The sequence below is a fragment of the Impatiens glandulifera genome, chromosome 9 (assembly GCF_907164915.1).
Source record: "Impatiens glandulifera chromosome 9, dImpGla2.1, whole genome shotgun sequence".
Classification (NCBI taxonomy): domain Eukaryota; kingdom Viridiplantae; phylum Streptophyta; class Magnoliopsida; order Ericales; family Balsaminaceae; genus Impatiens; species Impatiens glandulifera.
The window spans coordinates 19436382-19448317 of NC_061870.1; the positions used below are offsets into that span (position 1 = coordinate 19436382).

The 11936-nt window shown below is 31.5% G+C and overlaps 1 protein-coding gene and 1 pseudogene across 1 annotated transcript; both read left to right on the top strand.

Annotated features, from left to right (window-relative positions):
• The first annotated feature begins 8114 nt into the window (after nt 1-8114).
• Nucleotides 8115-8721, top strand: LOC124913878 (cleavage and polyadenylation specificity factor subunit 3-II-like). The gene is made up of 3 exons (XM_047454312.1): nt 8115-8202; nt 8348-8405; nt 8487-8721. Exons 1-3 carry the CDS (start codon nt 8155-8157, stop codon nt 8669-8671), a joined length of 291 nt encoding a protein of 96 aa, XP_047310268.1. The 5' UTR covers nt 8115-8154; the 3' UTR covers nt 8672-8721.
• Nucleotides 8722-9845: 1124 nt separating this feature from the next.
• Nucleotides 9846-10281, top strand: LOC124913646 (annotated as a pseudogene).
• The last annotated feature ends 1655 nt before the right edge of the window (nt 10282-11936 follow it).

Below are 11936 nucleotides of genomic sequence, written 5' to 3' on the forward strand. Positions count from 1 at the left end.
CCGTGTTATTAATATCATCTATTTCTTTTGCTTCTCTCTCTATCTCCTTGAAGATGATGTTCTCCAGTCTGTTCAGTTCCCATGTCTCAATCGTCTCAGCTCGCTGACTATTCATCTTATCCGGCCAAAGTAAGTCTTCGATATCTCTGGTATATGATAACGATTGTGAGTTTTACTTTTTGAATCCTTCAGATAGTGGTCGGATAGTGGTCGGATATCGAATCGGATACAGATTGCAATTTAAAAAAAGTTAAAACGGATATTCATCCAAAATACCGAATTGGTAGGTTTGTCCACCCTTATACATTACCACATTTGAAGTTCGAAAGTTCAGGTAATGAAGGCAAAAATCTTTGTATCTTTGTAAGTGTTGATATAAGTGTTGTATAGTAAAAAAATATACTTTGATAGATTTTAAAGCACCATTTTAAATTTGGTTTTGGATTTGTCACTTCTCTTTACATATCTATATTCTATTATTATTATTATTATTATTATTATTATTATTATTATTATTAATAGTTTTAATACTTTCAATCATCCCTGAGAAAAGAAGAGCAATAATGGTTTCTTCGAAGAAGTGTGCACCTCCTCTAGAGAAAGAACTAGTATATCTCACCGATAATGATTCGCTTTAGAAATCAGTTAGGGAATCCTCCCTAATGAATGTTGCTTTAGAAATTAGTTAGTAAATCCCCCAATGAATGTTTCTTTAGAAATCTTTTAATGAATCCTCTCCAATGAATGTTGGGGACTATCCTACGGACTTCGAAGAACGAGGAAGATGAACCTCATTTAAACAAAAAAAACTCTACGAGGAGGAAGATGATCCTCATTCTAAACGAAAACTCTATAAAGAGAAAGATGTCGGATCTCTTCCTTATAATATTGCAAATTTTATTATAAATACCCTTATTTGAAATAATTGAAATGTAAGCTTATATCAAATATAGACGACGAATACATTGAAAAATATTTAATTAAGATTTAGAATCAAATGCTAAAGAAATGGAGTAGAAATGATTTATCCTCTTCCACCATAATATTGTGGATAAGTTTGATTTGATCATAAATTATTTCCATATTGATCAGACCATCTTCAATCCTATTTTCAAGATTTCAATCCATTTATCTTCTGTTGTTTTTGCATTTGATTCTTAATCTTGATTAATCTTTTTTTAATTTATTTATGATCGCATATACTAGATATAAGCTTATATTTCAATGATTTCAAATTTTGGTATCTATCAATAAAATTTGAAATATTAAATTTGAAATATTAAAAGGAGAGATCCATCATCTTCCTCTTTGTAGAATTTTTAAAATGAGGTTCTTCTTCCTCATTGTGAGTTAACTGACGTCCCCTACTATAGTCCCCAAAATTAATTTGGGTGTGATATACTTTTTTCTTTTTCTTTGAAAAAACCATTAATGCTTCTTTTTTCTCTAGGACTGAATAAATGAAGATAGATATACGCAGAGAAAATAAATATAAATATGTGTTAAAGGTTCTGTTCCTATGTTATAAACGAGGAATAAAAATATAATATGAATATTTATCACTTTATTGCAAAAATTTTATTATTATTATTAAAATTTAATAAGACCTTTCATAGTGGGAAATTTGATAAAATGGTCCTCATAAGAGGCCTAATTCCAAAAAAGGTCCATGTTGGATAAAGTTGGCAAAAATGGCCTTTTTGTCCTGTGAAATGACCGCAATGCCCCGATAACCCATTTATTGCTGATGTGCGAGAATTACATATGCGAGAATCATGTAATTCTCGCACATCATCATGCGAGCATTACATGATTCTTGTATATGTGATTCTCGCACATCAACATGCGAGCATTACACGATTCTCGCATTTCGTGTAATGCTCGCAGATCTGAGTATATATTGAGATTCGGACATTTATAAAATATATGAAAATAGCTAGAGTTTCATATCGATCTACAATAGGCTACGAAAGAAGACGATTGAAGAATCTCTACGACTGCGATTCTACAAGGAATAGAAAGAGAGAAATGAAACCTGTGGTAGGAATGGTGGTTTCAAACAAGATGCAGAAATTCAATCTGGAGATGATAAATCAATTTTTCTTATCGATGGTGCTGAAATAAGAAATGTATAAAATCTGGTAAACTCTATGTATTTTCGTATGTCTATGTTTGGGGATCTGTTTCTCTTAATGAAGTAAAGACCGATTCTGTATATTTATTTGCATCACTTTCAGATTACCGTGATTGGAATGTTGTCCAGCAAGACTCAAAGGATCACTGATGTATCTTTTGCACTTGATGATGGGACTGCACGATTTCACTGCAATAGATGGTATTTGTATTTATGTTTTGCATAGGAAAGAGTTCATATATTATGGAATTTGACTACTAACTAATCTAGATATCTAGACAAAATTCTTGATTTAACTTGCTGACTTCTGCTTTTTCTTTCAGGGTGAATGAAAACTTTGATAACAAAGAGATGGAAGATGTCGAGTAGGTTTTTCTATTTGGTTCTTTATTTTCAGATAAACAAATGGTATGATATGTATGTTTGACTTTAAGTCAATATAATGATTTATCCATATTTAACAGGGATGATATGTATGTTCGAGTCAATGGTCGCCTAAAACACATCCAAGGAAGAAAGCAATTAGTTGCATATTCTGTTAGGTAAGCTCGGAATTCTTCAATTTGCGATTCTATTGTTTTGGTAATGTTTATGTCTTTCTACATGTCATTTGTTTGTTTGTGTAAGTGTGCTAGTTATCTTTGACAGAAATGATATTAACTTTTCTAAATTTTTGACCAAAAATAATAAACTTCTATCATTACTTATGAAATGGAGTGGCTAACAAAGTTCAAACTACTTAAAATTTATTGTAAATATAGCTTACTTTAATGAATCCTTATTTGAAAATAGAGAAGCTTGATTTGTTTAGCATAGGCAAACCTTGAAATAAAGCCATTGATAATACTGTTAGCTTAACATAACATAGATTATAGAATCAGCACTTGTTTCAGCTAAAGCAATTGGTTTCTGTATACAAAAGCTTTGCCTTTAAAATCTTCAGTTTATAGTGATTCTATTTTCTAGACTATGAAAAAAATTAGAAATAAGAAAAAAGGTGGATCAGCGCATATCCGACGGACCGATCCAATCCTGTATTTTTGGATCGGATAGTGGTCGGATATCGAATCGGACACAGATTGCAATTTAAAAAAAGTTAAAGACGGATATTCATCCAAAATACCGATTTGGTAGGTTTGTCCACCCTTGTACATTACCACATTTGAAGTTCGAAAGTTCAGGTAATGAAGGCAAAAATCTTTGTATCTTTGTAAGTGTTGATATAAGTGTTGTATAGTAAAAAAAGTATACTTTGATAGATTTTAAAGCACCATTTTAAATTTGGTTTTGGATTTGTCACTTCTCTTTACATATCTATATTCTATTATTATTATTATTATTATTATTATTATTAATAGTTTTAATACTTTCAATCATCCCTGAGAAAAGAAGAGCAATAATGGTTTCTTCGAAGAAGTGTGCACCTCCTCTAGAGAAAGAACTAGTATATCTCACCGATAATGATTCGCTTTAGAAATCAGTTAGGAAATCCTCCCTAATGAATGTTGCTTTAGAAATTAGTTAGTAAATCCTCCCCAATGAATGTTTCTTTAGAAATCTTTTAATGAATCCTCTCCAATGAATGTTGGGGACTATCCTACGGACTTCGAAGAACGAGGAAGATGAACCTCATTTAAACAAAAAAAACTCTACGAGGAGGAAGATGATCCTCATTCTAAACGAAAACTCTATAAAGAGAAAGATGTCGGATCTCTTCCTTATAATATTGCAAATTTTATTATAAATACCCTTATTTGAAATAATTGAAATGTAAGCTTATATCAAATATATTTTCAATACATTGAAAATTATTTAATTAAGATTTAGAATCAAATGCTAAAGAAATGGAGTAGAAATGATTTATCCTCTTCCACCATAATATTGTGGATAAGTTTGATTTGATCATAAATTATTTCCATATTGATCAGACCATCTTCAATCCTATTTTCAAGATTTCAATCCATTTATCTTCTGTTGTTTTTGCATTTGATTCTTAATCTTGATTAATCTTTTTTTAATTTATTTATGATCGCATATACTAGATATAAGCTTATATTTCAATGATTTCAAATTTTGGTATCTATCAATAAAATTTGAAATATTAAATTTGAAATATTAAAAGGAGAGATCCATCATCTTCCTCTTTGTAGAATTTTTAAAATGAGGTTCTTCTTCCTCATTGTGAGTTAACTGACGTCCCTACTATAGTCCCCAAAATTAATTTGGGTGTGATATACTTTTTTCTTTTTCTTTGAAAAAACCATTAATGCTTCTTTTTTCTCTAGGACTGAATAAATGAAGATAGATATACGCAGAGAAAATAAATATAAATATGTGTTAAAGGTTCTGTTCCTATGTTATAAACGAGGAATAAAAATATAATATGAATATTTATCACTTTATTGCAAAAATTTTATTATTATTATTAAAATTTAATAAGACCTTTCATAGTGGGAAATTTGATAAAATGGTCCTCATAAGAGGCCTAATTCCAAAAAAGGTCCATGTTGGATAAAGTTGGCAAAAATGGCCTTTTTGTCCTGTGAAATGACCGCAATGCCCCGATAACCCATTTATTGCTGATGTGCGAGAATTACATATGCGAGAATCATGTAATTCTCGCACATCATCATGCGAGCATTACATGATTCTTGTATATGTGATTCTCGCACATCAACATGCGAGCATTACACGATTCTCGCATTTCGTGTAATGCTCGCAGATCTGAGTATATATTGAGATTCGGACATTTGTAAAATATATGAAAATAGCTAGAGTTTCATATCGATCTACAATAGGCTACGAAAGAAGACGATTGAAGAATCTCTACGACTGCGATTCTACAAGGAATAGAAAGAGAGAAATGAAACCTGTGGTAGGAATGGTGGTTTCAAACAAGATGCAGAAATTCAATCTGGAGATGATAAATCAATTTTTCTTATCGATGGTGCTGAAATAAGAAATGTATAAAATCTGGTAAACTCTATGTATTTTCGTATGTCTATGTTTGGGGATCTGTTTCTCTTAATGAAGTAAAGACCGATTCTGTATATTTATTTGCATCACTTTCAGATTACCGTGATTGGAATGTTGTCCAGCAAGACTCAAAGGATCACTGATGTATCTTTTGCACTTGATGATGGGACTGCACGATTTCACTGCAATAGATGGTATTTGTATTTATGTTTTGCATAGGAAAGAGTTCATATATTATGGAATTTGACTACTAACTAATCTAGATATCTAGACAAAATTCTTGATTTAACTTGCTGACTTCTGCTTTTTCTTTCAGGGTGAATGAAAACTTTGATAACAAAGAGATGGAAGATGTCGAGTAGGTTTTTCTATTTGGTTCTTTATTTTCAGATAAACAAATGGTATGATATGTATGTTTGACTTTAAGTCAATATAATGATTTATCCATATTTAACAGGGATGATATGTATGTTCGAGTCAATGGTCGCCTAAAACACATCCAAGGAAGAAAGCAATTAGTTGCATATTCTGTTAGGTAAGCTCGGAATTCTTCAATTTGCGATTCTATTGTTTTGGTAATGTTTATGTCTTTCTACATGTCATTTGTTTGTTTGTGTAAGTGTGCTAGTTATCTTTGACAGAAATGATATTAACTTTTCTAAATTTTTGACCAAAAATAATAAACTTCTATCATTACTTATGAAATGGAGTGGCTAACAAAGTTCAAACTACTTAAAATTTATTGTAAATATAGCTTACTTTAATGAATCCTTATTTGAAAATAGAGAAGCTTGATTTGTTTAGCATAGGCAAACCTTGAAATAAAGCCATTGATAATACTGTTAGCTTAACATAACATAGATTATAGAATCAGCACTTGTTTCAGCTAAAGCAATTGGTTTCTGTATACAAAAGCTTTGCCTTTAAAATCTTCAGTTTATAGTGATTCTATTTTCTAGACTATGAAAAAAATTAGAAATAAGAAAAAAGGTGGATCAGCGCATATCCGACGGACCGATCCAATCCTGTATTTTTGGATCGGATAGTGGTCGGATATCGAATCGGATACAGATTGCAATTTAAAAAAAGTTAAAGACGGATATTCATCCAAAATACCGAATTGGTAGGTTTGTCCACCCTTGTACATTACCACATTTGAAGTTCGAAAGTTCAGGTAATGAAGGCAAAAATCTTTGTATCTTTGTAAGTGTTGATATAAGTGTTGTATAGTAAAAAAAGTATACTTTGATAGATTTTAAAGCACCCTTTTAAATTTTGTTTTTGGATTTGTCACTTCTCTTTACATATCTATATTCTATTAATATTATTATTAATAGTTTTAATAATTTCGGTCATCCCTGAGAAAAGAAGAACAATAATGATTTCTTCGAAGAAGTGTGCACCTCCTTTAGAAAAAGAACTAGTAGATCTCACCGATAATGATTCTCTTTAGAAATCAGTTAGGGAATCCTCCCTAATGAATGTTGCTTTAGAAATTAGTTAGTGAATCCTCCCCAATGAATGTTTCTTTAGAAATCATTTAGTGAATCCTCTCCAATGAATGTTGGGGACTATCCTACGGACTTCGAAGAACGAGGAAGATGAACCTCATTTAAACAAAAAAAACTCTACGAGGAGGAAGATGATCCTCATTCTAAACGAAAACTCTACAAAGAGAAAAATGTCAGATCTCTTCCTTATAATATTGCAAATTTTATTATAGATACCCTTATTTGAAATAATAGAAATGTAAGCTTATATCTAATATAGACGACGAATACATTGAAAAATATTTAATTAAGATTGAGAATCAAATGCTAAAGAAATGGAGAAGAAATGAATTATCCTCTTCCACCATAACATTGTGGATAAGCTTGATTTGATCATAAATTATTTCCATATTGATCAAACCATCTTCAATCATCCCCTCTTCTAGCCTAGTGGCAACAAGAGGTGGATATCCTCCATGAGGTCCTGGGTTCGAGCCCGTCAGGCGGCAAATTCTGCGCCTGGTTAATTGGTTAAGTATGTTTGCGGGCTATGTACTTAACCCGCGAGGATTAGTCGCACTCCATAGGAGTAGCGGAACCCAGCGTTCTAAAAAAAAAATCATCTTCAATCTTATTTTCAAGATTTCAATCCATTTATCTTCTATTGTTTTTGCATTTGATTCTTAATCTTGGTTAATCTTTTTTTAATTTATTTATAATCGCATATACTAGATATAAGCTTATATTTCAATGATTTCAAATTTTGGTATCTATCAATAAAATTTGAAATATTAAATTTGAAATATTAAAAGGAGAGATCCATTATCTTCCTCTTTGTAGAATTTTTAAAATGAGGTTCTTCTTCCTCATTGTGAGTTAACTGACGTCCCTACTATAGTCCCCAAAATTAATTTGGGTGTGATATACTTTTTTCTTTTTCTTTGAAAAAACCATTAATGCTTCTTTTTTTCTCTAGGACTGAATAATAGAAGATAGATATACGCCGAAGAAATAAATATAAATAAGTGTTAAAGGTTCTGTTCCTCTGTTATAAGCGAGGAATAGAAATAAAATATGAATATTTATCACTTTATTGCAAAAATTTTATTATTATTATTAAAATTTAATAAGACCTTTGAGAGTGGGAAATTTGATGAAATGATCCTCATAAGAGGTCTAATTCCAAAAAAGGTCCACGTTTGATAAAGTTGGCAAAAATGGCCTTCTTGTCTTGTGAAATGACCGCAATGTCCCGATAACCCATTTATTGCTGATGTGCGAGAATTACATATGCGAGAATCATGTAATTCTTGCACATCATCATGCGAGCATTACATGATTCTCGTATATGTGATTCTCGCACATCAACATGCTAGCATTACATAATTCTCGCACTTCGTGTAATGCTCACAGATCTGAGTATATATTGAGATTCAGAAATTTGTAAAATATATGAAAATGACTAGGGTTTCATATCGATCTACAATAGGCTACGAAAGAAGACGATTGAAGAATCTCTACGACTGCGATTCTACAAGGAATAGAAAGAGAAAAATGAAACTTGTGGTAGAAATGGTGGTTTTAAACAAGATGCAGAGATCGGTAATGGTGGCTGTCGACAGTTCATTGTTTTCAGATTGATTTCTAAATCTATTAGTATCTATTAGATTGTCACGACAGTTTAAAAGTTGTAGTATTTCTAACCATGAAAAATCATGTCTTTATTTCTATGTTTTATAAAAACCAGTGTGATCACTGTCTTTCCTGTGTGGAGGAAGAATTGACTATCAGTTGTCTCGTTTTTGGTATACTATTATCTCTCTTTCTATGTAACTGCACTTCTGGTAATGAATAAACTGCCTGAGAGTTTCTCTTGTGTGATTCAGGTGCGGGACAAGAAGTTGGGAAGAGCTGTGTGGTGTTGTCCATTAATGGCAGGAGGATCATGTTTGACTGTGGCATGCATATGGGTCATCTTGATCACAGTCGTTATCCTGATTTTTCTCTCATCTCCAAGTCTGACAATTTTGATAGTGCTTTGACCTGTATTATCATCACCCATTTGTACTAACCATCTATTTTCTCCTTCAAATTTTATGTTGAATTGTTGACATGAAGACTAACCTGTGCAACTACTTTTCAAATGATAATTTGCAATCATTTGGATCTGGTCAACATCTGATCTGCTCTTTTTATTTTCAATTTTTTGTGAACTTATTAATATAGTATCCTACAAAAGTTTTGGCTCCACTCATGTTGGAGGATTATAGGAAAGTAATGATTGAACGGATGGAAGAAGAAGAACAATTCAGTTCTGATCACATTCTAGAATGTATGAAAAAAGGTGTTTGCCATTCCACTTAAATTGGGCAATAAGGTATTTGCCATTCCACTTAAATTGGGCAATAAGGTATTTGCCATTCCACTTAAATTGGACAATTCAGTTCTGATCATACTATGCAGGCCATGTAATTCTTCTAAACCTTGGTTTTTATAAACACCATTCTGTTTTATTTTGCACTGATAAATTTCATGTCCACATTATTTGATGCTTAACATTTGTTAGAGTATAATTTATTCCTTACTTTAGGTTATTGGAGCTGCAATGTTTTATGCCAAAGTGGGAGATTTTACTATGGTTTTCACAGGTGACTATAATATGACACCCGATAGACATCTGGGAGCTGCTCAAATTGATCGTCTAAAATTGGACCTGGTTATAACAGAGTTGAGGCTACATGTGCCTTTGGAGGTACTTTTGTTTGTAACACTCACAATTTTTCTAGGTTAAGGAAATCATTTAGTATATTTTGAAGCAACTTTAAGTATGAAATGAATAAGACAAGTATAATAATAAATAACAAAAGACAAGGTTATTAAGTGGTTTAATGTTAGTAGAAGAAAGAAGCATTATGTTGGATCATAGTAATCAAAACTTTTCTTGTGAGCCTTTATTTTATGAGTCTGTCTTAAGCCTCACTAGCAGTTAATTATATATACACTTATTTCATGATCATCCATCATTCTCATTGGAAACTCTTTTCTGAATCTGAATTTAAATTTGAATCTAGATCTGTATTTGACTAAGAAACCATCAATGAAATTCTGGTTACAGGTCTAGATAACCTTTGGTATGAAATTTATTTTCTGTTTAAAATTAGGTTTTCATGAATTGAGTTTAGTTAAACTAATAAGTTATTGGTTGATCAATTTCAGAATAACATAAATTTGGGAGGTGAAAAATAATGGTTAAGCATCATCCTGACTTGATAATGTGCAGGAAGCAACTTGGGATTGCAATTGGAATGGAAAATGTGTAATTTGTGACTCCTACGTTAGGCCTTGCACCCTTGTAAGGGTATGCGATGAATGTAACTACGGATCTTTTCAGGGGAGTTGTGTCATATGTGGAGGAGTTGGGATTACATATGCCTATTACTGCAAGAAATGCACCCAACATGAGAAATATAGAGATGGCTGTCCAAAAATTGTTAACTTAGGAAGTGCTAAAACTGGTCTATTTTAGGAACGCAAGAAGTATGGTTTCAAGAAGCGATGATTTTATTAATTTCACAATATTATTTTTTTTTACTGTCTGGAATTGGTTGGTTGAATTTTTGTTATATTTGCAATACTTGTAGTCATTTTGATTGCTGAGTTGTGAAAAAATTATTCCTAACTTCAAAATTTTAACCTCTTTTACTAAATTTTGATGGATAGATACATAAACCCAATAATCTTTATAATACTTCACTAGAGTAGTTTTGTGAACATAAAAGTACATAATGGTTTATGATCATCTAAAGTATAAATCATTTATTTTCAAGATATCTTATGATATTAGTTTGATATTAAAAAAGGTTTGTGAACACCCTGATTTGTAAAAATCAAAAAAATTTAACTAATTTAAGAAGTTATCTCAACTTGAAAATCTGTTAGTCTTATATAGAATCATAAGATTTTAGGAGTTCGAAGTAAGATTTTAGGAGTTCGAAGTACACAACAAAGTTGACTTCCTTAAACAAAACACACAAGACAAACATAAAAAAATTGTGGAGCCTGGAAACCCGTGTCCATAACAAAAAAACAAGGCTTCGTTCTTAAATCCTTAAAATAATTGGAGAGACATCTTTAGCTTGTTTTGTTTCCATTTAGGAAGACCATAAAAGGTTCTCCTTGGCATTTGGAATTTCTCTTGGAACTCCTCATGGGACAGGTATGTCTGTTAAGCAAGCAACCAATCAATCAAAGTGACTTACTAACTATAATCAAATCATTGAATGAAAATTTGGAAGTTGGATGGATAGAATTGAAACTTAAAAAATCATTCATTTCGATTAGAATTATAATCAAAATAGGGCATAAAAAATCAACTTTCCACATGCAAGATAGTTCAACAAATAGAAGATTATGCTCTCAACAACTTAAATGATAAGTAAAGTTCCAAATAGAGAATGAATCTCACCCCACCATCTCCTATTTTAGGAGGCACTAACTCAAGATTTTGTTGTCCAGTCTCCTCCATAACACCTGATTCACAATGGTAGTTTCCATTTTTATGCATCACATCTTCACATAGGACCATACTTTGATAAAGCAGTTATATCTTCCACTAATCAAGTTACAAGTTTCAGCTTCCTACAGTAATTAACATTGAATTGTTAGTTATTGTTGAGTTCATTCACCCATCAGTTGGCTAAAGGTAAATTCATTAAACAACATGATAAAAAGGATTGAGGTTGCAAGAAGAACTGTATTTCCTTATATCATTGGTTAATGATGAACTTTAATGCTCACAACAAAGCCAAGGGTCAAACGCCGCTATTCATGCTATGTAAGACAGTAAAAAACTACTTATTGTGTATCATTAAGATTCAGTCAGCTTGTCGAAAAACAATTGCTGTCAAATGTCAAATTAAAATGCTTCTCCAATTCCATACGTCGAGAAAAAGAAAAACATGAAGATTTATGATTGAATAGAAAATAGTAATTCCAAAAAGTTATCAACAACAAAGCTCTCTAGTTACTTCATAAAGCATTCTTTGTTTATGTAAACACAACGAATCTCAGCCATAGTATTAATGATCAATGTTTCTTTTGATAACAAGCTATAAACATGTTTTTTTTTTTGTTAGATTTTTTGGCCACGTAAGCAAATAAACTTTATAACTAGTTTCCCTGTAAGTTTGTAAATGATCGTAGTATATTCATATGAAAAAGTAGTTCGGTCTATTGAAAATATAGCATGAAAAGATATATCGTTGTCAAATAGGTATCTGTCTAAATGAGCAATTTCACAATAATATCAGAGTTCGAATAATAAGAATCTGTTACAG